This window comes from Sorex fumeus, unplaced genomic scaffold (genome assembly GCF_029834395.1).
Source record: "Sorex fumeus unplaced genomic scaffold, SorFum_2.1 ptg000129l, whole genome shotgun sequence".
NCBI lineage: Eukaryota > Metazoa > Chordata > Mammalia > Eulipotyphla > Soricidae > Sorex > Sorex fumeus.
The window spans coordinates 10,172,369-10,196,449 of NW_026606186.1; the positions used below are offsets into that span (position 1 = coordinate 10,172,369).

At 44.5% G+C, this 24,081-nt stretch overlaps 1 protein-coding gene across 2 annotated transcripts in view; it reads left to right on the forward strand.

Annotated features, from left to right (window-relative positions):
• The first annotated feature begins 235 nt into the window (after positions 1-235).
• Positions 236-24,081, forward strand: part of FBXW2 (F-box and WD repeat domain containing 2) — a 30,002-nt gene continuing 6,156 nt past the window's right edge. Inside the window, exons 1-7 of one of the 2 annotated variants that reach the window (XM_056138656.1) lie at positions 236-361; positions 462-570; positions 5,967-6,476; positions 12,139-12,333; positions 14,649-14,782; positions 19,481-19,567; positions 23,397-23,566. In XM_056138656.1, coding sequence (XP_055994631.1) covers positions 5,987-6,476; positions 12,139-12,333; positions 14,649-14,782; positions 19,481-19,567; positions 23,397-23,566 — 1,076 coding nt within the window. In that variant the 5' untranslated portion in view covers positions 236-361; positions 462-570; positions 5,967-5,986. The other variant, XM_056138657.1, reaches the window with a different exon arrangement.

Here is a 24,081-nt window from a genome sequence, read left to right on the forward strand (position 1 = left end):
TTCTCCTGCTCCTCCTCCTACTTAAAGTAAGGATCACAAAAAGTGCCGCCAAGTCGGCGCAAGATCAGAGGCGAGACCAAACGTGCGTGGCCACGGCGCCTGCACCGCACGCGGGCCACCTGCGCCCCAGCGCCCCGAGCCCCAAGCGAGCGGAACGTCGCGCGCATGCTCCGCCCGCCTCCCGGGGCTCCGCCTCCCCCGCCTCCACCCCGCCCCTCCCGCCCCAGGCCGGGCGGGGGCCGGAAGCGCAGCCGCGTCCGCCGGGCGCCGCGGGCGGAGGGACGCGCGGAGATGACGCAAGCAGCACCGGAAGCCGCTCCCCTGTGAGGCTGCGAACCGGGAGCGGCGGCCGCTGGTCCAGGTCTGTGTGCGAGGCGGGGCCGGGGCTCCGGGCGGCGACTGCCCCGGGCGCCCCGGCTGACCCGCCGCCCCTCGGGCTGTTTGTCTTTGTGTCTCTGCAGGCGCCATGGCTGCGGAGCGGACCCGGCCGCTGCGAGGCTCCGGCGGCCCGAGCGCGCCCAGTCGCTGTGAGCCCGGCGCGAGGTCCCGGGCCCCGGGGCGCTCGCTCAGGTCAGTGCCGCGCGGGACACGGCGGGCCCGGAGGGGCTTCCCGGGGGGGGGGGCGGCGAGCGGGGGCGTGGAGTCGGATCTTGTAGAGGGGTGTGTGTGTGTGTGTGTGTGTGTTGGGGCGGGGGGCGTCTGTCTCCCGCGCCGCCGCGTCGAATGAGTTAACAATGCTGTCCCGGGCTGGCCCCGACCGACCTAGGGCGCCGAGAGCCGGTGCGGGGTGACGGCGCCGAGCGCGCTGTCGCGAGTGCCAGGGCCGGCCCCGGCTTTGTGGGTGTGCCGCCGCGGGAACAGGTGTGTGTGTGTGTGCGTGTGTGTGTGTGCGTGCGCGCGTGTATGTGCGTGGTGTGTGCGTGCGTGTGTGTGTGGCGGGGAGGCGCGTCTGGCGCACGCGTGTGCCGAGCCCCCGCGTGTGTGTGCGTGTATGTGCGTGTGGCGGGGAGGTGCCTCAGACGCACGCGTGTGCCGAAGCCTTCTCGTGTGTATGCGTGCTTGTGTGTGTGCGTGTGTCTGTGTATGCGTGTGTCTGTGTGTGGCGGGGTGGCGCCTCAGACGCACGCGTGTGCCGAGCCCCCTCGTGTGTGTGTGTGCGTGTGTGTGTGTGTGACGGGGAGGAACCTCAGATGCACGCGTGTGCCTCCTGCCGAGCCTCCTCGTGTGTGTGTATGTGTGCATGTGTGTGTGACGGGGAGAAAACTAAAATGCACGCGTGTGCTTCCTGCAGAGCCCCCTCGTGTGTCTGTGTTCTGTGTCTGTGTGTGTGTGTGGCGGGGGAGGCACCTCAGATGCACGCATGTGTCTCCTGCCGAGCCCCCTCGTGTGTGTGTGTGTGGGGCTGCGTGTGGGGGGGGGCGGGGAGGCGCCTCAGACGCACGCGTGTGCCGAGTCCCCTCGTGTGTATGCGTGCCTGTGTGTGTGTGTGTGTGTGTGTGTGTGTGTGAGACGGGGAGGTGCCTCAGATGCACGCTTGTGCCTCCTGCGGAGCCCCCCCCCTCTCCGGGCAGCGCCCCGCTTCATCCTCCCCCCAGGTGGCAGTCCCGGGGCTTGAAGGATGAAGCGCGGCTGCCCAGGGCCGCCCTGCCACCCCGCGGAGCTGCTGCCCGAACTGGGCGCTGCCGGGATTTTGTCTTCTTTCAAAGCCGTGCTGGCCTGTCGGAAAACGCCAGGAAAACGCCAGGCGGCTTTTAAGTCTGAAACGTCTGCGCGTGGTTTTACATTTGAAAAAGAGGCTCTTCCCTGCCACTGTTCTCCGCGGGCAGCCAGCGCCTTGAATATTCCAAAGCTGTCTGACGCTTAAACAAGAGAGAGTGAGAGAGAGAGAGAGTGAGAGTGAGTTTGTGTGTGTATGTGTATGCGCGTGTGCACGATGTTTTAAAAAATCTATTGTCAAGGCCTTTGTATTCCTTAACCACTGCTGGACTTGATAAAAGAGGCGGGTGATGAAACCCCTCCCTTCCTCGGTAACAAATGCCAGCTTGCACTCTCAGGCTAGGCCACGGAGGAGAGGAAAAGGTGATTGGTGTTTTATTCACAGTGCCCTATCCCTCTTAAGGACCTAGCTGGATGTAGGTTTTGTTTTGTTTGGGAAGGATGAAGGACAGAGCAAGGTTTGAGCCGTCTGTTTCCTGTGGATCTTTTCAATCCACCTCTGAGGCAGTAATTGATCAACTCGGTGCTATCTGGTCCTTTGCAAGCCAAGATTTTCCCTGCAGTAGATGGATATGCTTCAGTGACACTGCTAGGCAGGATGATCCTGGGACTTAGTAACTCAGGGCCAGGTGTAATAGGTCACCCATTTCCGTTTGTTAGGGGCACTTACATTATCTTCAGTGAGGTGGTGAAAATCAAATGGGATAATACGTGCAACATGTGAGTCTTCAGAACTCACACTAATTTGAGAGTTGTCCAACATAGAGAGTTAATGGCAGAACCAGATACCATACCCAGATTTCTCGTGTCCTAAATTAGGAGTCTTTTCATCTCCCCTACCTGTTTCTTCAGAACTTTTTGATTGTTAATATTGAGGGCAGGAGGGCAAGTATAAAGTTCTGTCTGAAGTTAGACAACCAAGACAGCTTGGACTATACAGAGAAAAACGCAACAAGTGGAAAATTGCAGCCTCCTGTCAGTAATGGTCCTTAACTGTAAAATTAAACTCCAGTCATTTGAACTCTTGAGTTTTTTCTCCCAGATAAGCCAATAGAATCTTTATAGAAAGATCAGCGTTAGAAAGAGAGGTTAGTGATCTCTCTTTTTCAGCCTTTTAGTACCACCAACTGCTCTCCTGTTAGATACTCATAGCAGTGCCAGTTGAGTTACCTCGAGTTACCCTAGATTGGGCTGTATGCTCAGCATGTTACTGTTCTATTTGTGATTTTCACCGCCCTCCAAGTGATGACCTTCCCTTTTTCAGATGAGGAGACTGAAGCCTACATGTTAGTTGAGCAAGCCTGTGATCCCATAGGAAGTGGCTGAATTAGTTGGAGATCTGAACTATTTGCATTTACCTCACTCTGCCTTTGTATCCACTGTCCTTGACTGTTTCCAGTAATGGGAAGCTTACTACTCTGGAAGTAGCTAGCTGTTCCATTATTGGAAAGCGCTGACAGTTTCAAAGCGCCTCCTCATGTTGAATTGAAATCCCACTTCCTGAAGTTTTTCCCGAGGGACCTTGTGCTGCCAGTACATGATATTCCTAGAGACTGGAAGAGTTCAGTTTAGACCTGTGACCTTAATTAAGAAAATTTCCTCTAAAGTCTGTTAATTTTAGCAAAGGGAAAACTTTTTTGTTGGTTTGTAGCGCTGGGGCTTGAATTTCGGACCTTGAATATGATAGGCATATGCTCTATCACTGGGCCAGATCATGCCCCCCAAAGTTTTTTTTTTTTTTTAAGCATGCAACAGCATTACTGGATGCCTCTTTTATTTTGAAAGTATGTTTCTTTTCATGACTTTAACTTTCTGTGAAAAAATGGAAAACAGATCTTCCCCAGAGGATTTAGCAGTTTATAGGGTAATATAATGTAACTTTTTTTTAAAAAAAACTAATTCAGAATGGATATTTTGTTGTTTTAAGGTGCTTATCCAATAAGCTTGTAGTTTGTTCATAATCCTTAGTAGTGTCATAGGATACATTAAGATTGCCTGGTGTAGGATTTCGCTTTTCTCTTTTGTGAATGATGGAAACGTGACATTGTATTCAGAGTGTATCAGATTTGTTGTCATTTATTTAGCTGTAGGGATAGTGATGAATGTCCACAGAAAAGGGTTGCTTTCTTCTTGCTTTGAATGTATGTTTTTAATTTTAAAGTGAAAATTGTTGTAATAGAAGGTGGTTAGGAGTTAGAAAACAGAAGAGGTTTGTTTTTAGTGATAAAACCTTTGGTGGACAGAACACTTTTGGTAACCATGAAGATCTTTTAAGTAAACAAAATTTTGGACTGAAGAGATGGCTCAGGGCTGAAGCACTTGCTTTGCGTTCAGGTTTGATCCCAGCAACCCTGAACTCTGCCAGGTGTGGCCCCAAACAAAAATCAATAAATTCTACCTGGTCTAAGTCCTAAGACTTCAGAATTATTATTTTAAAGGCCGTTGTTCAAAAATCACAACTTGGGGTCCAGTTTAAAAGGCTGGAGCACATGCTTTGTAGTCAGGATCCCTGAGTTTGGTAGATCCCTTGACACTGCATGGTACCCTAAGCATCTCTGGGAACACTATACTTGGAGTAGCCTCAGGCCCCACAAGATGTGGCACCCTCCTTTCCCCATCACTCCCCTCTTCCCCCTCTCTCCCCAAATGACTATTAGATGGTGAGATGAGAAATGGTAACCTTCTCACCACATTTGATATTGATAAATGATAATTTTCATTGAAACTAACTAAGTGGGAGATGAGACCTGTCTTTTTTAAAAACATAGGTCTGATCAGGGTGACATATATAGAAAGAAATCTATATTCCTCTTCTATGTTATTTTAAGAAAAACAATATCATCTGGAGGTAAACTGACCATATTGGAAGATTTATTATTATTTTTTTAATCATGAAATGTTAAAACCTATGAAAATTAAGAGAATAACAAACTTGCCTGTATCTCCTGCAGTGACTTGTCACCAGATGACCAACCTTGGGAGAGTTGGTCTTTTTAGCTTTGCTTTATTTCTTTTTTTTTTTTTTTCATTAGTTTAGTCCCCATTGTCTGATATCATTTCCCACCCTGACACTCTTTGTAATGCTGGGTACTTGGGAAAAACTATCTGTATGTTCCATTTAGCTCTGGAGTAATTTGCCATTCTCTTGAAGGGTGATGGGAGGGAGGTAAAGGTGATATTGTCAGTTAGGCATGGTTTTCCTGACCTTGTCACCTGGTTGTGATCCTGCTGATTGCAGCCAGCTTCTGCAAGAGGTACTGACCTGAGGGCCCTTGGGTCTATCCCGCTGCTGTTTTAAACGCTCTGTTGACATAGGCAAATATCTTGACTTTTTTGACCTCTAGCTTTTTTTGCAAAGTGTAGATGAGGATGTCTGTTTCTTGATGTTTCATAAGCATCAGGATTATTAATTATTCTTACTTGTGCAGGCTCCCAGAATCATTATGGCTCCATTGGGGCATTTGGTTGAGCTCTTATGGGGCTTATTAAACAGACTAACACCAGATAAGGCCTTTGATAATTCATGTACCAACAGGCAGTGCCATAGAGGAAGTGGAAGAACCAGAATACCTGAGCCACATAATTATTACATATACTTATTTTTTTCCTCAGACTATTTTGCCTGTACATCTGTTGCAATAGTCACAAGTCAGTCAGTTCCGTGAACTTGGTAATAGGTCACGTTGTGCCAAGTATGATAAGTAAATGTCTCGGGTTATTGCTTGTGTACTTGCTTTCTTTTTGTTACATCCTGTTGGGGTGTGTGTGTGCGTGTGCGTGCGTGTGTATGTGTGTATGTATGTATGTATGTATATATGTATGTGAGTTTAGTGCCCAAATAGAATGTATTAAAACAGTGGAGTTAATGATGGTTTTGATGAGGGGCATACTAATTAAAATACAAAGTTTAATGATGAATAAATACTTCGTCAATCTTTTACTGTGAAGATAGTGCAGCATGTGCTACAATAAAAGAAAGAGCAGGTGCACATATGCACATAAGTTCCAATGAAGTAGTTTCCGAACTAGTGATATGTTGAAGTATGTTTTCTCAGATGTACTTTCTTCTTTGTGCCTGGAAAACTTTTAGATAAATAGTGTTTTTTACTGTGAAGTTAAAGTGTAGTACGTTTAAGCATAAATTGTAATGTTAAGTTTGTTGCTCTAAATTTTAATGCTTCATTTATTAGCAGTCTTGTTTGAATGGTCTTTACTGAACAGAACTAATACAATATTTTGATGTGTCACAGGTAAATTTTTCCATAACCTTATGGAGAGAAAGGACTTTGAGACATGGCTTGATAACATTTCTGTTACATTTCTTTCTCTGACGGACTTGCAGAAAAATGAAACTCTGGATCACCTGATTAGTCTGAGTGGGGCAGTCCAGCTCAGGCATCTCTCCAATAACCTGGAGACCCTCCTCAAGCGGGACTTCCTCAAACTCCTCCCCCTGGAGCTCAGTTTTTATTTGTTAAAATGGCTCGATCCTCAGACTTTACTCACATGCTGCCTCGTCTCTAAGCAGTGGAATAAGGTGATAAGTGCCTGTACAGAGGTGTGGCAGACTGCATGTAAAAATTTGGGCTGGCAGATAGATGATTCTGTTCAGGACGCTTTGCACTGGAAGAAGGTTTATTTGAAGGCTATTTTGAGAATGAAGCAACTGGAAGATCATGAAGCCTTCGAGACCTCATCGCTAATTGGACACAGTGCCAGGGTGTATGCACTTTACTACAAAGATGGACTTCTCTGTACAGGTGAGAGACCATGGAACTGTTTTTATTTTTGCATTTCATAGAGTATGAACAAACTCGTCCTTTTGGAGAATGGCTTGGTTGGAGAATAGCAGGTGTTAATTAATGAGATAACCTATAGTGGCATAACCTGTAATTATATGAGATAAATGGTAATGACATTTCCTCCTCCCCCCGCCCCCCACCCCGCCGAATCCTTTTTTTCTCTAGAGAAGACAATAATTCTATTTTATTTGTCTGGAGCCTCCAAACAAGGGCCCAAGAGACCTTGGACTCCTCTTGGTGATTCTCAGTCAACTAGGCCAACTCTTTAACGTTAGGGCCAAGGATATGGCACTGTTCAGTTTCTTGATGCTGGGTATTACCTAGGCCACCCTGGTAGCATCTGAAGGCCTTCAGAGCCATACTTGGCAGTGCTTAGGAAGCATCCAGGGCTTCACCCTGCAGTGCTTGGGGTAAGGACTCTTGTGCCGGGAATCAAACCATGTCAGCTTCATGCATGGGATATCCCTTGACTGCCTGTACTGTCCATCTCTGGGAAGATAATCATTTTAATACAATTTTCCTAGAAGAAAGCTCCACATTTTTCCACATTTTTAAAGCATGATGTTTATCAGAACTATCTTTTCCTATGCTCTTCTTGTTGGTTAATTTTTTTCTACAAGTAGTGAATTTATTTACTTAGTTTTTAAAAAAATTTTATTTTTATTTTTCAATAGTGAATTTAGTTAAAAAAAAATACTGTGGCAGAGGTTTGCAGTTATTAGACTACTGTCTACTTTCCAGAAAAAAGATGCTGAGCATTCCTGGTAACTCCACTTTCTTTAAGCAAACAGAAAGCACCCTTCAGGAGCCTTTTTTGTTTGTTTTTGGACTGCCACATCATGCGGGCTCAGAGGTGCTAGGGATTGAATCCAGTTCAGCTGCATGCAAGTCAGGCACCCTACTCACTGTTATTGCTCCAGCCCCAAGGAAGCACTCCTCAGTTGCACGCCAAGTCTACCACTGCAGCTGAGGGTCATTTCAGAGCTCTCCCTGGGCTGCAAGATTGCTCACTTTGGGAAGCATTGTTGTAGAGGATTCATGCATGTTGAGTGTGTGCACTGGAGGGAGATGTCTTCTCACACTCATCTCCTCAGGCCCCAGATGCCCCTGGTTCCCTGGGATCTAGTGCAGCTAGATCTCAGGCAGATCTATTGGCAGCTTGGTCTCCCAGACGCCTTAGCACCAGGTGGGGCAGGAGTGCTGGGTGATGAAGACCAGCTGAAACACAGGGGAAGGCTCTAGCCTCAGCCCTAGAGTGCTGATTGCTCGGGCCAATGAATCAGTTGTACTGGAGTCCACCTCAGCTCAAGTTGATGCCCAGAGCCTTCTGCTTCCACACATACTACACAATGGCTAGTCCAGCTCTTCTACAAGTCTTTCCTCACTCTGGATCTTCAGTCTCAAGATCTTCAGCGAGGAGGTAGCCATAATTATTCGTTAGTTCCTTTCTTCAGAAGGGGAGTTTCCAATGGCTGAAGCTGAGGTTCCCCCCCCCCCCCCCCCCCCCCCCGATATAACTCTGTTGAAACTGTCTCCTGAGTCAGTACCATACATAACAAGAAACCCTTTCCTGCAATGTCATGAGAGGCATAAAAAAGGGGTACTTTGAAGGAAAAAGCCAAAACTTACAATGAGCAGAGAGCTTAGGGTTTTTGGTTTAGTTTTGGGGGGCTACACACAGCAGTGCTCAGAACTTAACTCCTCTGTGCTCAGGGATCACTTCTGGCATTACTTCAGGGAACATATCTAGGATCAGTTGCTTGCAAGATAAAAACCCCTGTACTGACTCCAGCTCCAGATTGGAAACTGAATATCTAAACTAAAGTACCCTAAACTAAGGGTAATGTTGCAATTGGAAATCAGTTTAGGTTCAGAGTATCTATTTCTCATAATAGAAAAATAAAAGTTGTCACAAATAAATACAAACTCATGTGTTACTTAAAATTTTTTTTGGTGTGACCAGGATGTGGTGCAGTGGTAAAGTGCATGCCTTGCCTGAATGAGACTTGGCCTTCCAGGTCAAAATACCTCCCCCCATCCCCACACTCTGCTGCCTCCCATACTCAATTTGTGTCTAGACCTAGCAAGTAGATTATTTTAGAAGAGTTAAACTGTCAATAAAAGTTGGGAACAAAAAACTTTCTCTAAAATTTTGTAAATTTTAAAAAGAAACTAGAAGTTGAGCTTGGGCATGGTGCCCCAGGGAGCTAGAGGGTTGGAGCATATGCTTTGTAGGAGCCCTTAGTTTGAATCCCGGCACTACAGGGTACCCCTAAGCACCTTCAGGAATGGAACAGTTCAAGGTGACTTCTGGTCGCCACTAAGATATTAACCTAAACTATGTAGTCGTCATTTTTTGTTTGTTTTTGTTTTGAGACCACTCCCAGCCATGCTTAGGGGTTACTCCTGGTTCTGCACTCAGGGATCACTTTTGCTCAGAGAACCATATGGGGTGCCAGGGATCGAACCAGATTGGCCTCATTCAAGGCAAGCACCCTACCCACTGTACTGTCTCTCTGGCTCTTGTGGTTGTCATTTTTAATAGTATATGCTGTACCTTTGTGTGTATACATCATGTTTATCTGTTCTTGAAGTTTTATCAGGATTTGGGGGTGGGGGTGGGCAAAGGGGGGCTCCTGGAGATACTCATGGCTTACTCCTGGCTCTGTGCTCAGGGATAACTCCTGCTGGTGCTTAGGGACCATATGTGGAGCCGAGGATTGAACCTGGGTTGGCTGCATACAAGGCAGGAACCCTACCTGCTGTAAAATTTCTTCGGACCAGTTTTATAAAAGGCATTTTGTGTCTGAAGTTATGTCATTCTTACATTATTTTCCTGAAGTTATTTTATTCTGGTGTTATTTTCTGTGTCCTATAATCCTATGACTGAAATGTCATCTGTTCTCAGTACTTGGTCGTACTTTCTCCAAGGTGCTTTTTCCTTTCCTTGTTCTTTGCACCTCATACTCAAGAAGATAAAGCTAACATCTTAAAGATTAAGATGCAGTGTTGTCTTCCAGGGTGGTGATCATTTCCACTTACATAAATACTGGCAGTTGACTCATTTTAAGAACCACTTCAGGGGCTGGAGAGATAACACAGCAGGTAGGGTGTTTGCCTTGCACACTGCTGACCCGGGTTCAATTCCCAGCATCCCATATGGTCCCCTGAGAATCACCAGGAGTAACTCCTGAGTGAAGAGCCAGGGGTAACCCCTGTGCATCGCCAGGCGTGACCCAAAAAGCAAAACAAGAAACACTTCAGTGTTTTAAAAACATCTTGGCAGGGGTGTGGGTGGGAGGCTGGAGAGATAGTGCAACAGGTAGGGCCCTTGACTTGCATGTGGCTGACTCTGGTTTGATCCCCGGCGTCCCTTATTACTGCTGGGTGTAATTCCTGAGCATTGCTAGGTGTGACCCCAAACCCCAAATAAATAAAACATCTCTCATCCTACATTTAAAATGAAATAATAATACCTCAGTTTCTTGGAATGTAAGAGAATTGGACATTTCATTGAATTCTCTATCTCCCTGGAAAGTTAATACCTACAATAGCCGTGCATGTTTTTTTGTCCTCCCCCCCCCTTTTGAAGTGCTAGGGATCAAATCTGGGTTCTCACACATACAAGCCAAGTGCTCTCTGAGCTTTGTCCTGATATCCTGCTCTGCATTTTTTAGGTTATTCTCAAAGTGGGATTATATGCTATGTTATTTTTATTCCAGTTAATCTCATCAGATTTTCAGCTGAAAGTTATGGAAGTTGACAGACATGAAAGTTATGTCTGTTTATTGAAAATGATCTAAAGAATTAGTTTAATTTTTCTAATAGCATTCTGGGACCATTACTGTTGAGAAGTATTTATTAGAAAATTAAAGACATGTTTATGCCATCTTGTTAATCAGCGAGCAGAGTCAGTCAGAAACAACCTGTGATTAAATTGTGGCATTCTAGATTTGATAGTAAAAAAAATTACAAGTAATTATCATATTAGCTTCTTGAGGAAACAGGTAATAAATGCCAAAAAGAATTGATGGGTAATGGGTTGGAATGATAGTACAGAGAGTAGGGTTCTTATCTTGCATAAGGCAATCCAGGTTGGTCCCTACTACCCTGTGCAGTCTTCTGAACCCTGCCAAGTGATCCTTGGGCACAGAGGCAGGAGTAAGCTCTGTGGCCCTCTGGTGTGGCCCAAACCAAAACAGAACAAGAAGAATGGGTGGGTAATGATAGAAATGAACATGGTATAGATTGAAGGAGATAGCCTTCTGTTGATTTCTGAAATGGTAAGAAGGAAACTTGTGCTTTATCTTGTTCGGTACATTTTTATTGATTAAATACCTACTGCATGAAAGGCAATATGAGGACATCTATAGATGAATTAAAGCTAGTCTGTCCTCAGAGAACATACTGGGATCAGCTAGGAAACTTGATCAAATAATGATGGTCATCTTGTAGACTATCGCTGACTGGACAATACTTGCCCGTTCTCACCGTCAGGAATCTGCTCTCTTGGATTCAGGTTCAGAGTTGTCAGATCTGGCTAAGAGAAACCCAAACTCGAGAATTTTGTGAAATGTCTTGACGCTTTGGTTTTATTTTGGGGCCCACATCTTGAAGAGTTTTGGGACTATTCCTAGCTTATTGCTTGGAGGTTGTTTGTGACTGACTCTGCTCGTGGGACCCTATGGTCCAGAGGATTGAACCCAGGCCTCCTGCATGCAAAGCATACAAAGCTCCTTCTCTCGTTCTGTCCTCATGCCCCTCCTCCCCTCCAAGTACTGAACAGAAATATGTCCAGGTTTAGAGATTTCTGATTAAAGTAGACCAATGTTCCTTATTTGTTAGTCCAAGGTCATCTTATAGCATATTTTATAGTATTTCTTGAGGTAAACTCATAGAAATGGCTTATCTGCACATTCACATTTAAAAGTCAAAATAAAGCCTATTCACTGAGAATGAAGGGAAGAGTGCTCTAGTTTACCTATTATATATGCTAGATACAGTAATTAGATGTTCATACCAATTCATCATGAGCGTGTCAAATCTAAAGCAGAATGCTATGACACAAATGCCATCTGTAGGGCCTTTGCTATGTATGTGGCTGATTTGGGTTTGATCTGTGGCATCTCTTATTATTGTATTCATTGGTTGTTTAAGTTGGGTGTTTAAGGGGAGATTCCCACAAGTATTTGAACATACAGGGTCAGAGCTTTGGAGAGTATCAGTGCCTAGATTGAACCTTTGAGGAGTCAACTTGGAGAAGGAGGTGAGGAGAGGTAAAGAAACAGAATGGTACAGGCCTCCGAGGAGAGCGAAAATTGCCTGTCTTACTGAGACATGTCTTTAAAATGAATGTTTATTAGGTTAGTAGACAGAATTAGATGACTCACAGAAGCCTGGAGAGCCAAGATCTTATTCTACACTTAAATATTTTCAGCTTCATAATGTACAGCTTAACCTAATGAGATAGTTGATTCCTTTTGCTTTATAGTTCAGTTTTCTGCTCACTTTGTTAAATGCCTCTCCCTCTGGTTTTCTGTCAAAGTTTTATTTTCATTCTGTTATGAATTGGTAAGGCTATAATGTTTGTTTTCTTATTAACCTTTCTTTTCTCTTGAAGGGTCAGATGACTTGTCTGCAAAATTGTGGGATGTGAGCACAGGGCAGTGTGTTTATGGCATCCAGACCCACACTTGTGCAGCGGTGAAGTTTGATGAGCAGAAGCTTGTGACAGGCTCCTTTGACAACACTGTGGCCTGCTGGGAGTGGAGTTCCGGAGCCAGGACCCAGCACTTCCGGGGGCACACGGGGGCGGGTGGGTTGCTCTTTTTCAAGGGTTTCTACAGTTACTTGAACCTCTTTCCTTAATGCCAGGAGCCAAAATATGATTCCTTTTTTGTTCCGTTTGTTAATCTCTCAGTGCTCCTAACCCCTGTTTCTGTCACTGTACCTTTTCTTATTTTGGAATTTCCCCTCTGACTGACCTATTTGAAAACTCTTCTATGTTTCCTTGTATCCTTCGGCTGGAGGGAGGTAGTTCTCTCTCTCTCTGTTTTATTTGTATCCTATCGGGCAGTTTGTTTCCTTAGCTTTTATCACATTCCATGTCTCCCAAAGTCCTATGCTATAAATTCAGTCCACTTTATTTTCAGAATTAGGGCTGAAAATATTTTTGGAGTGACAGTGGTTCCTAGATTATGTGATATCTATACAGATTGCATCAGTTTGAAGCTTGGTTGAATATTGATTAAAATGAGCCACTACCTAGAGATGCAAAAGAAGCAGGTAACTGAATATTTCCTCATAGTTTTATAGCAGCATTTGTGTACCAGAAACAGTCATTTGATTATAAATTTGAGACTTGAGCTCATTTCAAGCCTCTTTTGAAGCAGGAAATTTTCTCTCTCTCTTGCCTCTGAGAGTTTCAGTCTGTGCTCTAAGGCATCATGTTTTATGGGCAGTCTTTGTAGACTCCCTATATAGGTTGAGTATCTCTGCTGTAGGTTTTCCAGTAACATATATTCTCATAACCCTCACCACATATAAATAAGTACGATAATTCATCGCCCTACCATGTGAAAACTCCAAAAGGAGAGATCTTGCCTGTCTTATTTGCCCTTCAGTTTCGAGTGTCTTGCTCAGTAATAACTCTTTGAAGTAAACCTAGTTGTTTTGTTGCCACTGTTGGTTTTTCCATGTCTTTCACCATTCTGTAAAAATTTTCTTGAGTTTGCTGTTATCACATGTAGAAGTTAATATTTGAAGATAAATGACTTACAATGGAATTCATGTGTTAAACTGATTAGTATTCCATGACATTTGAGATACACATGACGTCAGGTGATTTTATACCTGATGAAGTTTGAGGGCCCTGCATTAGAACGGTTTCTCCTATTCCCTTGATATTACTGTGGCTTTTCCTCACTTCATACCTTGGCTCTTAGTTCCCTCTGCCTGCAATATTCTTTCTTTACTTGATAAGCTGTAAGTGTCCTTCATTCGTCTTTTTTTCTGATGTCCTTCCTGAAACTCTTGGGCAGAGTTAATTGTTTTTACAGGTATTTGTCTAACAAGAAGTAATTAAAAGGAAAAAATTTTTTTTCTTGCTGTTTGGGTCACACCCAGCGATGCAGAGGGCTTACTCCTGGCTCTGAACTCAGGAGTTACTCCTGGAGGTGCTCAGGGGACCATATGGGATGTTGGGAATCGAACCCGGGTCAGCAGTGTGCAAGGCAAACACCCTATTGCTATTGCTCCAACCCCCAAAACATTTTTTTTTACTTCCGCCTCTTCCCCTCACTTAGAGAAAAGACCGGTGAGTTCATCCCTGATTTCCCAGTGTTCTTTAAAAGTATGACATATTTTTAAAACAAATATTTTAGGGGCCAGAATGATAATACAGTGGGCAGGGCACTTGCCTTGCACAAAGCCTCATAGCCTATCTGGTTTTGATCCTGGCACCCCATATGGTGCCTCAGTCCTGCTAGGAGTGATGCTTGTGTACAAATGCAGGAACAAGTCCTGAGCACCACTGGGTGTGGCCTAAAAACTAAACTAAAAAAAAAATTGATTACTTGATAAACTGGCACCATTTTGAGTGCTGCTGGCATGGTTGTGAAGAAATCTAGACACTGGATGGAATGACTGGGATTCCTTGTTTTTGTTTCTCCTTACATTGGCCTTTTCTGACCCCAGGCAATGATTAGCAGCTTAGACTCTTGATTTTTATTTTTGGTCCAGCTTAGACTCTTGATTTTTATTTTTGGTCTCACTTCAGTAAACAGTGTCATCTAGTTAGCGTTTTGGTTTTCCTTTATAAGCTTGGAAAGATTTGTGAAGCATCAGGCAGACAACTGCCATTATCTCCAGCACTGGTTTTATCTTTGACTTTGAAGCTAGCACAGATAGGCGCTTGTATTCCTCCAGAGGCTTTCCAACCTTCGAATAATAAGCTGCAATAATAACAGTTCTATTGAAATGAATGTTTATAATAAAATTGCTAGCTGCTTATGGTAACTGTGGTTGCCAACAATGTAATTTGGCATACGTTTAGTGAATAAATGTTTTTGATCTCTTTAAGATCCTTTGTCAGAGACATATTTTTAACTTTGTATATGTTATATGCACCAGTGTTTAGCGTTGACTACAATGATGAACTGGATATCTTGGTCAGTGGCTCTGCAGACTTCACTGTGAAAGTGTGGGCTTTATCTGCTGGGACTTGCCTGAACACACTCACCGGGCACACGGAATGGGTGACCAAGGTAGGTAAATGTCTAGAGGAAATCTTGGTGACATCTGCCTTTGGGGAGGGGGTGGCAGTCTGGGAGAGCTGGAGGTGGATGGAAGGTGGTAGATGGTTTGTAAGTGGGAGAAATATATGCTTTCACAAAGTGTGCTGGTATACAGCAATGACTAGCTTGGCAGTGATATTTGGAATCACCATAGTTAAACAATGAGTGGCTAATGGACATGGAAAGATGCTCACAATGTGTTTGTTGTGTAATGGAGGCAAAAATAGGTTACCCATATGCCAATCATTTAGAGGATATCAATTTCTATGAGTGTCAGGCACTAAAGCAGAGGTTCCCAGACTTACATGACCTGCCATCCCCTTTCAGGAAAAAAAAAATCACTCAGTCCCACGATGGTAAAAATTACTCAGTACTACTCAGCCTACCTTTCTTAGTGGAGAGGATTTGGGGGCTGTACCTGGGGGTACTTTGGCTATTCCACGTAGCTCTGTGCTCAGGGGTTGTTTCCCGGAAGTGCTTAGAGGATTGTTCATGGTTTTGAGGATTGAACCAGGATTGAACTATTTTTCTAGCCTTGGAGTCTGTCACTGTCACCGTCCTCCCATTGTTCATCGATTTGCTTGAGCGGGCCCAGTAATATTGTGAGACTTGATGCTGTGTTTGGCATATCTGTCATGGGTAGCTTGCCAGGTTTTGCTGGGCAGGTGAGACACTCAGTAGCTTGCCGGGCTCTCTGAGAGGGGTGGGGGAATTGTACTCCAGTCGGCAATGCCCTATCCGCTGTGCTATCACTCCAGCCCAGCCTTGGAGTCTACCTTTAAATGATTAAACAGAAAGTGCCCTTAAGTTGCACCCGAGGCTCCTACTGCTCCCTGTGTCTTTCCAGTGCTCCCCAGGCAGTGTGTTGCCTTTTTGATTGATGTAAGGCTCAAATCCAGTATTAATAATGGAAAGGCCTTGCAGAAGTATTTTTATTTTCCTTTTTCTTTGATCACAATTCAGGCAGTGCTAAGGCCTTACTCCTGGCTCTGTGCTCAGGTATCATCCCTGGCAGGGCTCAGGAGGCCATATATAGGGTGCTGGGGATTGAACCCGATTGGCCATGTGTAAGGTAGGCACCTTCCCTGCTATCTATCTCTCCTGCCACCTCGTTTTGCTTCTTAAATTGGGGCACCCCCAGTGCTGTTTGAGGCCAATGCTAGAAATTGAACTCGTGCATGGTTTCACAGATGCTAGGCAGACACTATATATCATTTAGGGGACATCCCTAGACCTCAAAAACACTTTTCAAGACCTAACCACAATATTCTATCAGTGGCTGAGGAGGGTAATAAGAGGGACCATAACAGAACCAAGCCTTTACCCTTATGAATATTAGTCTAGTAGGAGATCACGATCACGATCCTCCCGTTGTTCATCGATTTGCTTGAGCGGGCTCAGTAATGTCTTCATCATGAGACTTGTTGTTACTGTGTTTGGCATATCGAATACGTCACGGGTAGCTTGCCAGGCTCTGCCGTGTGGGCGAGATACTCTCGGTAGCTTGCCGGGCTCTCCGAGGGGGGCAAAAGAATTGAACTCGGGTCGGCCATGTTGGCCGCTTGTAAGGCAAATGCCCTACCACTGTGCTATCGCTCCAGCCCTAGTAAGAGAAATAGTTACTAAATAGCAATTTCAGAAGTAATTACAAATTGTGGCAAGTGCTAGGGAGGATGACTACATTGTTCTTTGAGAAAGTCTTCAGAAGATACTGATATTTTTTCAGGGGAAGATTTTGAGAAAGGACAACATGTGAGAATAAATTGGAAGTATCTGTTTGAAAAGTAGAGGTTTTGAGGATCTGATGTATATAAAGGCTGTGGGAGAAAAAGGAATCTAGAACAGTTGATGACCTAGAAGAAGACCAGTGAGAAATAGCTATTCTGTGCTCTTCTCAGTCATATAGAGTGTAGATAAGGGGTATCGGAAGTGGAAAGGAAGCAGAGGGAAAATTTGTGTGTGTTTAACAATTGATGAATTTATTCCTTTGTGTTGGTTTTGGGGCCATATCCAATATATGCTTAGGGCTTACTCCTGGCTTAGTGCTCAGGGATCATTCCTGGCGGTGCTGGGGGCCTTATGTGGTGCTGAAGATCGAACTGAGGTGGACAAGTTCAGTGCCTTAACTCCTGTACTATTTCTCTGGCCCAGAGTTTACTGTGTTGTTTTTTTTTTTTCTTCTTTTTTGGCTTAAGGAGGGAGATGGTACCCAATGATGCTCAGGGCTCACTCTTGGCTCTGTGCTTAGACACCACTCCTATGGGCTTGGGGGACGATATTGGGTGTTTGGGTTGTACCCGGTTGGCTGCTTGCAAAGCAGTCACCCTCACCGCTGCACTGTCACTCCCTCCCCAACTGACAGTGATGTTAACGGACAAGTTCTAAGTGAGGATCTGGTGTGATGTGTATTTAGAAAGTAACTTCTGAGTTATCCTCTAAGAAAAATGGCAGACAGCTTGCACTGGAACGCATGCAGACAGGGAAGGCAGTCAGCAATGTGGCAGTAGTTAGGAAAGGTGTTTTTGGCTTGCACTGAGAGAACGATAGAGAAACTGAAGGGCACACATGAAGGACATGTCTTTAAGGCAAAACCAATTGCAGTTAGTGATCTTGGGACACAGAAAGAGTTAGAAATGGCTGATGGGTTTTAGATTGTGTGGGTGATTGTGTTTTCCTAAATAGGCAGGTAGAACAGTTTGTGAGGGCTGCTGAGATAGAGGGCTGAAGGAGCTTGTCTTACATGCAGCTCCTTGAGTCACCACCCTGGTTTGATCCCCAGCACCCCACAGAGGCCCCTTCGCACTGCCAGGTTTGTGCCCTGTTCCCTAAATAATGATAAAAGCAGTTGTGAGAGAACAATAATACTGCTGAATTGTATACTTGAATTTATTTAGATAGCACATATTTTGTTTGATTTTGGGTTACACTTGGCAGTGCTCTGGCCATACCCTTGGCTTTGTACTCAGGGATCGCTCCTGGCAGGTTTGGGGGCGGGGGGGAGGGTTGGTCTCTAGGGATCGAACATGGTTGACCACATACCAGGCAAGCACCCTACCTGCTGTACAATCTCCAAGATAGTACATCTTATATTCTGTGTATTTTGCCACAATAAAAGGTGTTTTGTTTTGTTTTGAAAATTCCTTATTGGATGCCCTGAGTATTTAAGTGGAAAAGTTATGTAAAATGAGTTCGTGTTAAAAACATGGCCTTGGGGGCAGTACACTGTCAGATCATGGACACATTACTCAGCCATCAGGGCCTGAGATTCATCCGCTAAATGTTCCTGTGAAAATGAAATGATACGATAAGACAGTGTCCTGAAATATACCAGACACTTAGTGGTGAGTCTGTCAGGTTTGGTTGAATCTGTAGTCCTGGCTTGGCAAAGAATGAACCTGACCTCCCCATTAAGTTTATATGGATTTACTGTAAAAACAACTAAAGCCTAAGTGTTTATAGGTTATCCCAAGTGCTAATAGAATGATAGTTTGTTACATTACTGTTTGCATTGCTCTATTTCATTCTTTCTGCAGTGATATAAGCTAATAGGTGCCTCTATAGCACTGTAGCACTATCCTCCCGTTGTTCATCGTTTGCTCGAGCCGTCCCAGTAACATCTCCATTATGAGACTTATTGTTACTGTGTTTGGCATATTGAATATGTCACGGGTAGCTTGCCAGGCTTTGCCGTGCGGGCGAGATACTCTTGGTAGCTTGCTGGGCTCTCCAAGAGGGGCGGAGGAATCGAATCCGGGTCAGCGGTGCCAGCCGCGTGCATGGTAAAAGCCCTACTGCTGTGCTGTTATTGCTCCAGCCCACATAGGTATCTCATTCCCTGTAATCGGGATAAGGAAACAGAAGCAAAGATAGTTTTCCCAGGGTTGCAGAATCAAAATATAGTAGATTTTGGTTCCAGAATTTTTCCTATATGACATATGCACATGCTTTTGAAAAATCAGAATGTCTGCAGCTTTGGATTCATTTCTGCCTAACATTTAAAATTACTCAGTTGCACATATTACTAAGTCTTTGGACCTTTTTTCTTTGTTTTTCATATCTTTCTATGCTCGAGCAAATATCTTTCTATGCTCGAGCAAATATCTTTCTATAAAGTCATAATTTTAAAAATAAAAAATTTAGTGTTAACTTCCCGCTGAAACTAGGATTAAATGTCAACATCTGACAGTTGTAGATCCTACTGATTAAATATTTAGAGAATCTAGATTTAGAAAAACTCGTAAGAGAGGTTAACTTTGTCATAGCCTAGAAAGTCTAGTGGGCCGTATAATTTTTAAACCTTTATTTTAAAAAGGGAAAAAGGCAGGTCAGAGAGATGGTACAAGTTTAGGCACAGGCCTGGCTTGCAGCTGACCCTTGCCTGGTCCTCAGCACCTCTGTGACTGCCTGCTTCCTGAACATTGCCAGGTGTGGCTGCAGAGGCTCCTGGGCTTTGGGGTTATTCCAGGAATGCAGAGACTGACCAGCAATTTCATCCTTGTTGAACCTCTGACCTGCTCCTGAGCTCTGCTTAAGCCCTCTATGCCTCCCCCTCCACCCCCCAGTTCTTAGTTTAAAAATAACTTATAAGAAAAGGAGAAAAGGACAATATAGGAACAACATTAAAAAGGCTGTTCTGTAATGTGGATGTTTATATTTTTATGTTTCTAGGTGGTTTTGCAGAAGTGCAAGGTTAAGTCTCTCCTGCACAGCCCTGGTGACTATATCCTCCTAAGTGCAGACAAATATGAGATCAAGGTAAGGTCTTACCTCAAAGAAAAGCCGACAAATACTAGAAAATCAAAATGGTTTGACAAAGGGAAATAGGAGTGTCTCAGTCTAAACTGTCTTAGCCCAGTGCAGAAAATTTATAACAACCATTCTGGAACTTTATAACTGAAATTTTAAAAATTCAGCTTATTTTTATTTAGTGAACACAGTATTTAATATTTGACAGTTTACTTTAAAATACCAATAGATACAGAATATTTCTTTATGCAAGTTGTGGGGATGCTGAATAAGAAACCCAGTAACTAACACTTCAGAAATACTAACAAACACTACAGAAATCACTGTGTGTAAGTGTATATATCTATTTATCTGTATATATACACACATATGTGTATTACTCATTAACTATTTACTGTAAATAGAAATCTTTTCTCTTTTTGGTTTTGTTTTGTTTTTTTGGCCACACCTGGCAGTGCTCAGGGTTTACACATGGCTTTGTACTCAGGAATCACTCTTGGAGGTGCTAGGGGGCCCATATGGGATGCCGGAGATCTAACTTGGCTCAGCTGAGTGCAAGGCAAGCGCCTTACTCATTGTACTGCCTCTCCAGCCCCAAATAGAAATGTTTTTTAAGAAAAAAGACAGTAAGAAATTATGACATGTGACCAACCTTAGCAACGCACACCTAATGGACATCAGACAAGTCTTCACGGTGCCTAGTGCCTCTGCTGACAGTGGGAGCTCTGTCTGTCCATTAGGATAGCTGCTGACAGTCCTGCTGACCCAGGCAGGGACTGCCCACGAAACTGCGCACATTTCCTGGGTGAAGGAACTGCAGTCTTTCTCCATTTTCGAAGAAAGCTTACCTTTGCCTAGAGTTAAATTGCTAATCAAGCACTGAGCTTAGTTAACATGCGGGCAGAGGATCACCAGGAACGTGAGATTTAGGGAGCAGAACAAGTGTCCCCCACTGTCCTTAATCCAGAGGATTCTGTACTAGGCCTGCCGGAGGGTAGTTGGGGGGCGATATTTACATATTTACATAGTGGTAACTCTGCCTGTTGTGGTAGTACTGTCAGCAGGACAAAATCTGGAATATCTTCAAGTTGAGCACCATGGCTGTCTGCATTGTCCCTCTCTGGGTGACAGCAGATGAGACTCTCGCAGGCAACCAGAGAAACAGGTCTTTTCCCAGCGCCATTCTGAGGCCAGACTCTGAACACAGCCCTATATCCCCATTGGCCTTCCTGGGTCAGAGAGAGAGAGAGAGAGGGAGGGAGGGAGGGAGGGAGGGAGGGAGGGAAGGGAGGGGGGAGAGACTTTCCCAGTGTTTGGTTTGGTGGTTCAGGCATTGGGTTTCCATAGAAGACTGGAGAGCAGTGTGACATACAGAGTGGACACCTCAAGAATGCCAACCTGCCTTACTCAGACACCAAAGATTCAAATTCGAGGTATCAGTGTAGTAGCAAAGCCTCAAATTTTAGATTGAACCAGAAGTTACTTTGATGTGTCTGCAAGTGGGTGAGACTGTTTTGTGGTCTAATGTGACTGGAGGCCCGGGTTGGTCTGCAGCGTTGGTTTCAGCGTCAAGCCCATTCATAGCAGGAGTCAATGCCTGTGGCTTTTATCACCTGCCTGCGTGCCTTCTGACCGCGCTTTCCTTTTGTAGATTCAACTTTGCGCAGGGAATATGGAGGCTAAAGACCAGCAAAGATGCAGATTCAGAAGGCAGGGCAGGAAGGATCTGAGCCCACACACCACCAGAACAGTTCACATGGGCAGGGGTCCTGTGCACCGGTAGTGGGGGCCTGGTGGTAGAAAGAAAGTGCCCAGTGAAAAAAGGAGCACCTTCCTGCGAGCCCAGAGGCATCTCATCTGAATCCCCCTGCCTGGCCCCTGCACTCTCCATCTGGCCTAGAGTAGCTGGGCTCAGTCTTCCTTTGGCAAAAGCATGAGAACACCCCACCCCCCTTGCCCTCCCCAAACTGCCCCTTTTAGACAAAAAAAAAAAATATTTTAATGTGAACTTTCACTAAATTTACAGAATTCTGTTGCTTACGTTCTCCCCTAGGCCCCGTTCCCTCTCTTCTGTCAAAGTTTTGATGACCAGGGATTGAGCACAGGCTTGGTTGTGCTGCCATATGAAGTTGCATTGTTATGTTGGGGGGGCGGGGGGGGGGCGACACTGCACATCAAGTTTCAGTGCTCACACACTCGGCCAGGGTGTTGAGCAGAGTCTCATCCTGGAGCTGTGGTGCTGATGGTGCCCAGTTCTCTTCAGTGTGCCCAGAAATCACGTAGTATGCCAGGGATCTTGGACAACAGTGCTTCCAGGGCCAGGGCCATCTGTGGTGCATGTGGTGGCACCAAGAATCAGACTCACAGGCTCATGCAGTCACTTTCGCCACTGAGCCCTCCCCTAGCACCTCTTACCCACATGCTTGTATCCACCCCTTTCTCTCCCTTGCTTCCCCTCCTCCCCTTCCCCCCCTTCTCTCTTCTCTTCTCTCTCTCTCTCTCTCTCTCTCTCTCTCCTTTTTCTTTCCTTCTCCTCTCCTCCCACATTTGAGGTGTGCATTCTACCACTTAGCCACATTCTCAGCTTTTTTTTATAGGGTTTTTTTTTTTTTTGGAGTCACACCTGGTAATGCACGGGGTTACTCCTGGCTCATGCACTCAGGAATTATTCCTGGTGGTGCTTGGGAGACCATATGGGATGCTAGTAATTGAACCCGGGTCGGCCGCGTGCAAGGCAAATGCCCTACCTGCTAAGCTATCACTCCAGCTCCCACTTTCTCACCTTGAACCATTTCCTGTGTTGACATTGTTGTCATCAATAACCTAGCTTTTACTCACTTATTTATTTTTAATTTGTATAAAATTGTTCACAATTTATTGCATTCTAAATTCTAATACCAATCCCACCACTATCACACCTTCCCAACACCATTATTCCATATTTTCCCACCACCACCCAAGCCTGCCCCAAAGGCTTTTACAATTATTTTGTATTGCTTGTTATGAATAAAATGCTAAAAATTATCAAAAAGATTACTAACGTTTTGTTACAGGTTGAGCCTTGTGTTCTTTTATATATATACATATACATATGTATATATATATATTTTTTTTTTTTTAACCAAGATTGGTTGCCTTTTACTTCACACACCATCAAATATGGTGTGCTACTCTTGGTACATCAGTGTCTTAGAGAATTTGTCGCCACACAGTCCAGAAATTCTCAAATTTTAAATAGAGTGGAGTTAAATTTTCAACTGGATGGTGACTTTGTGGTCTGGAGGCATCTCTGCAGCTTGTGGCTCTGTTTCGAGATTTGTGAGTTTCTGGGTCATGACTGTTAATGAGCTTATATGGTGTCAGAAGCAGTTTCTGCCAGACTCTCAGAAGAACAGGGAGATGTGGGGAAGTTACCCATTCCCAACTTCGTGAGAGCTTGAGATATCGGTCACAAATCCCACATACCTGTTTTTTTCAGCAGATTCATTCTCATGCGTGAGTGTCCTCCTGAGTGTGTGAAGATTGGCCATCAGCATGGCGGTGATTGGGTTCTGGAGGTTTTCAGCTGCTGGGGCTCTGTTGAGGCAGTGGTGGGCACAGCTGCCCTCTTCTGGGGCTCCTTGGATGAGATGGTAACTGAGGTTTTTAGAGGGTCAGTAGTTTACTCAAGATTTCATGACAGAAAGAATCAGAACTTGCACCAGTGCTTCTGTAAAGGGTCTTTCCATTTGCCATCAGTTTGTATGGGACTTCAGCAAAAGTAAACCAGGTCGTGTAAGAACAAGCTTTTCTATAGTGATGTGATCTGTCAGCTTTCCTAATTTTTTGTTCACGCTAGATTTGGCCAATTGGGAGAGAAATCAACTGTAAGTGCTTGAAGACACTGTCCGTCTCTGAGGATCGGAGTATCTGCCTGCAACCAAGACTTCATTTTGACGGCAAATACATCGTCTGTAGTTCAGCACTGGGTCTCTACCAATGGGACTTTGCCAGTTATGATATTCTCAGGTACTTTTTCCTTGAGCAGTTGACCTTTTAAGTCTGTTGTTGTTTAATAGACAAGACTAAGTATGTGGATAAACCAGCAGGTAATTTGCTTTCAGAAATGCTTATGACATCACTTATAAACAGAATTATATATGCTGCAGATATCACAGGAAAACCATTTCAGAGGTAGTAAATGTAGAAGTTAATAATGGTAGATCTGGGTTCTTATCCCTTACTGAGTCACCTTTCCTTTTAGGATTTAACTAGATTTTCTGGACAGTTAGGGCCTTAGATGGAAAGACTGTTCACATATCCTTGGTGTTCTATGTGTATTTTTTTGTCAGCTGGAATTCTTTGTTGATGAATTGAGTGGCTTTCTGTTGACAGTAGAAAGATTGGTACTTTGAGAAAAATTAATGTGTAGGCTTCCTCTCAGAATTAATTGAAAAGAGAAAGTCCAGGGGCAAATAATTTTATGATTCATTGTGCACATGCCATAGATGTCTTGGTGGCTAAGAGTGTCTGTTAGCATGTCC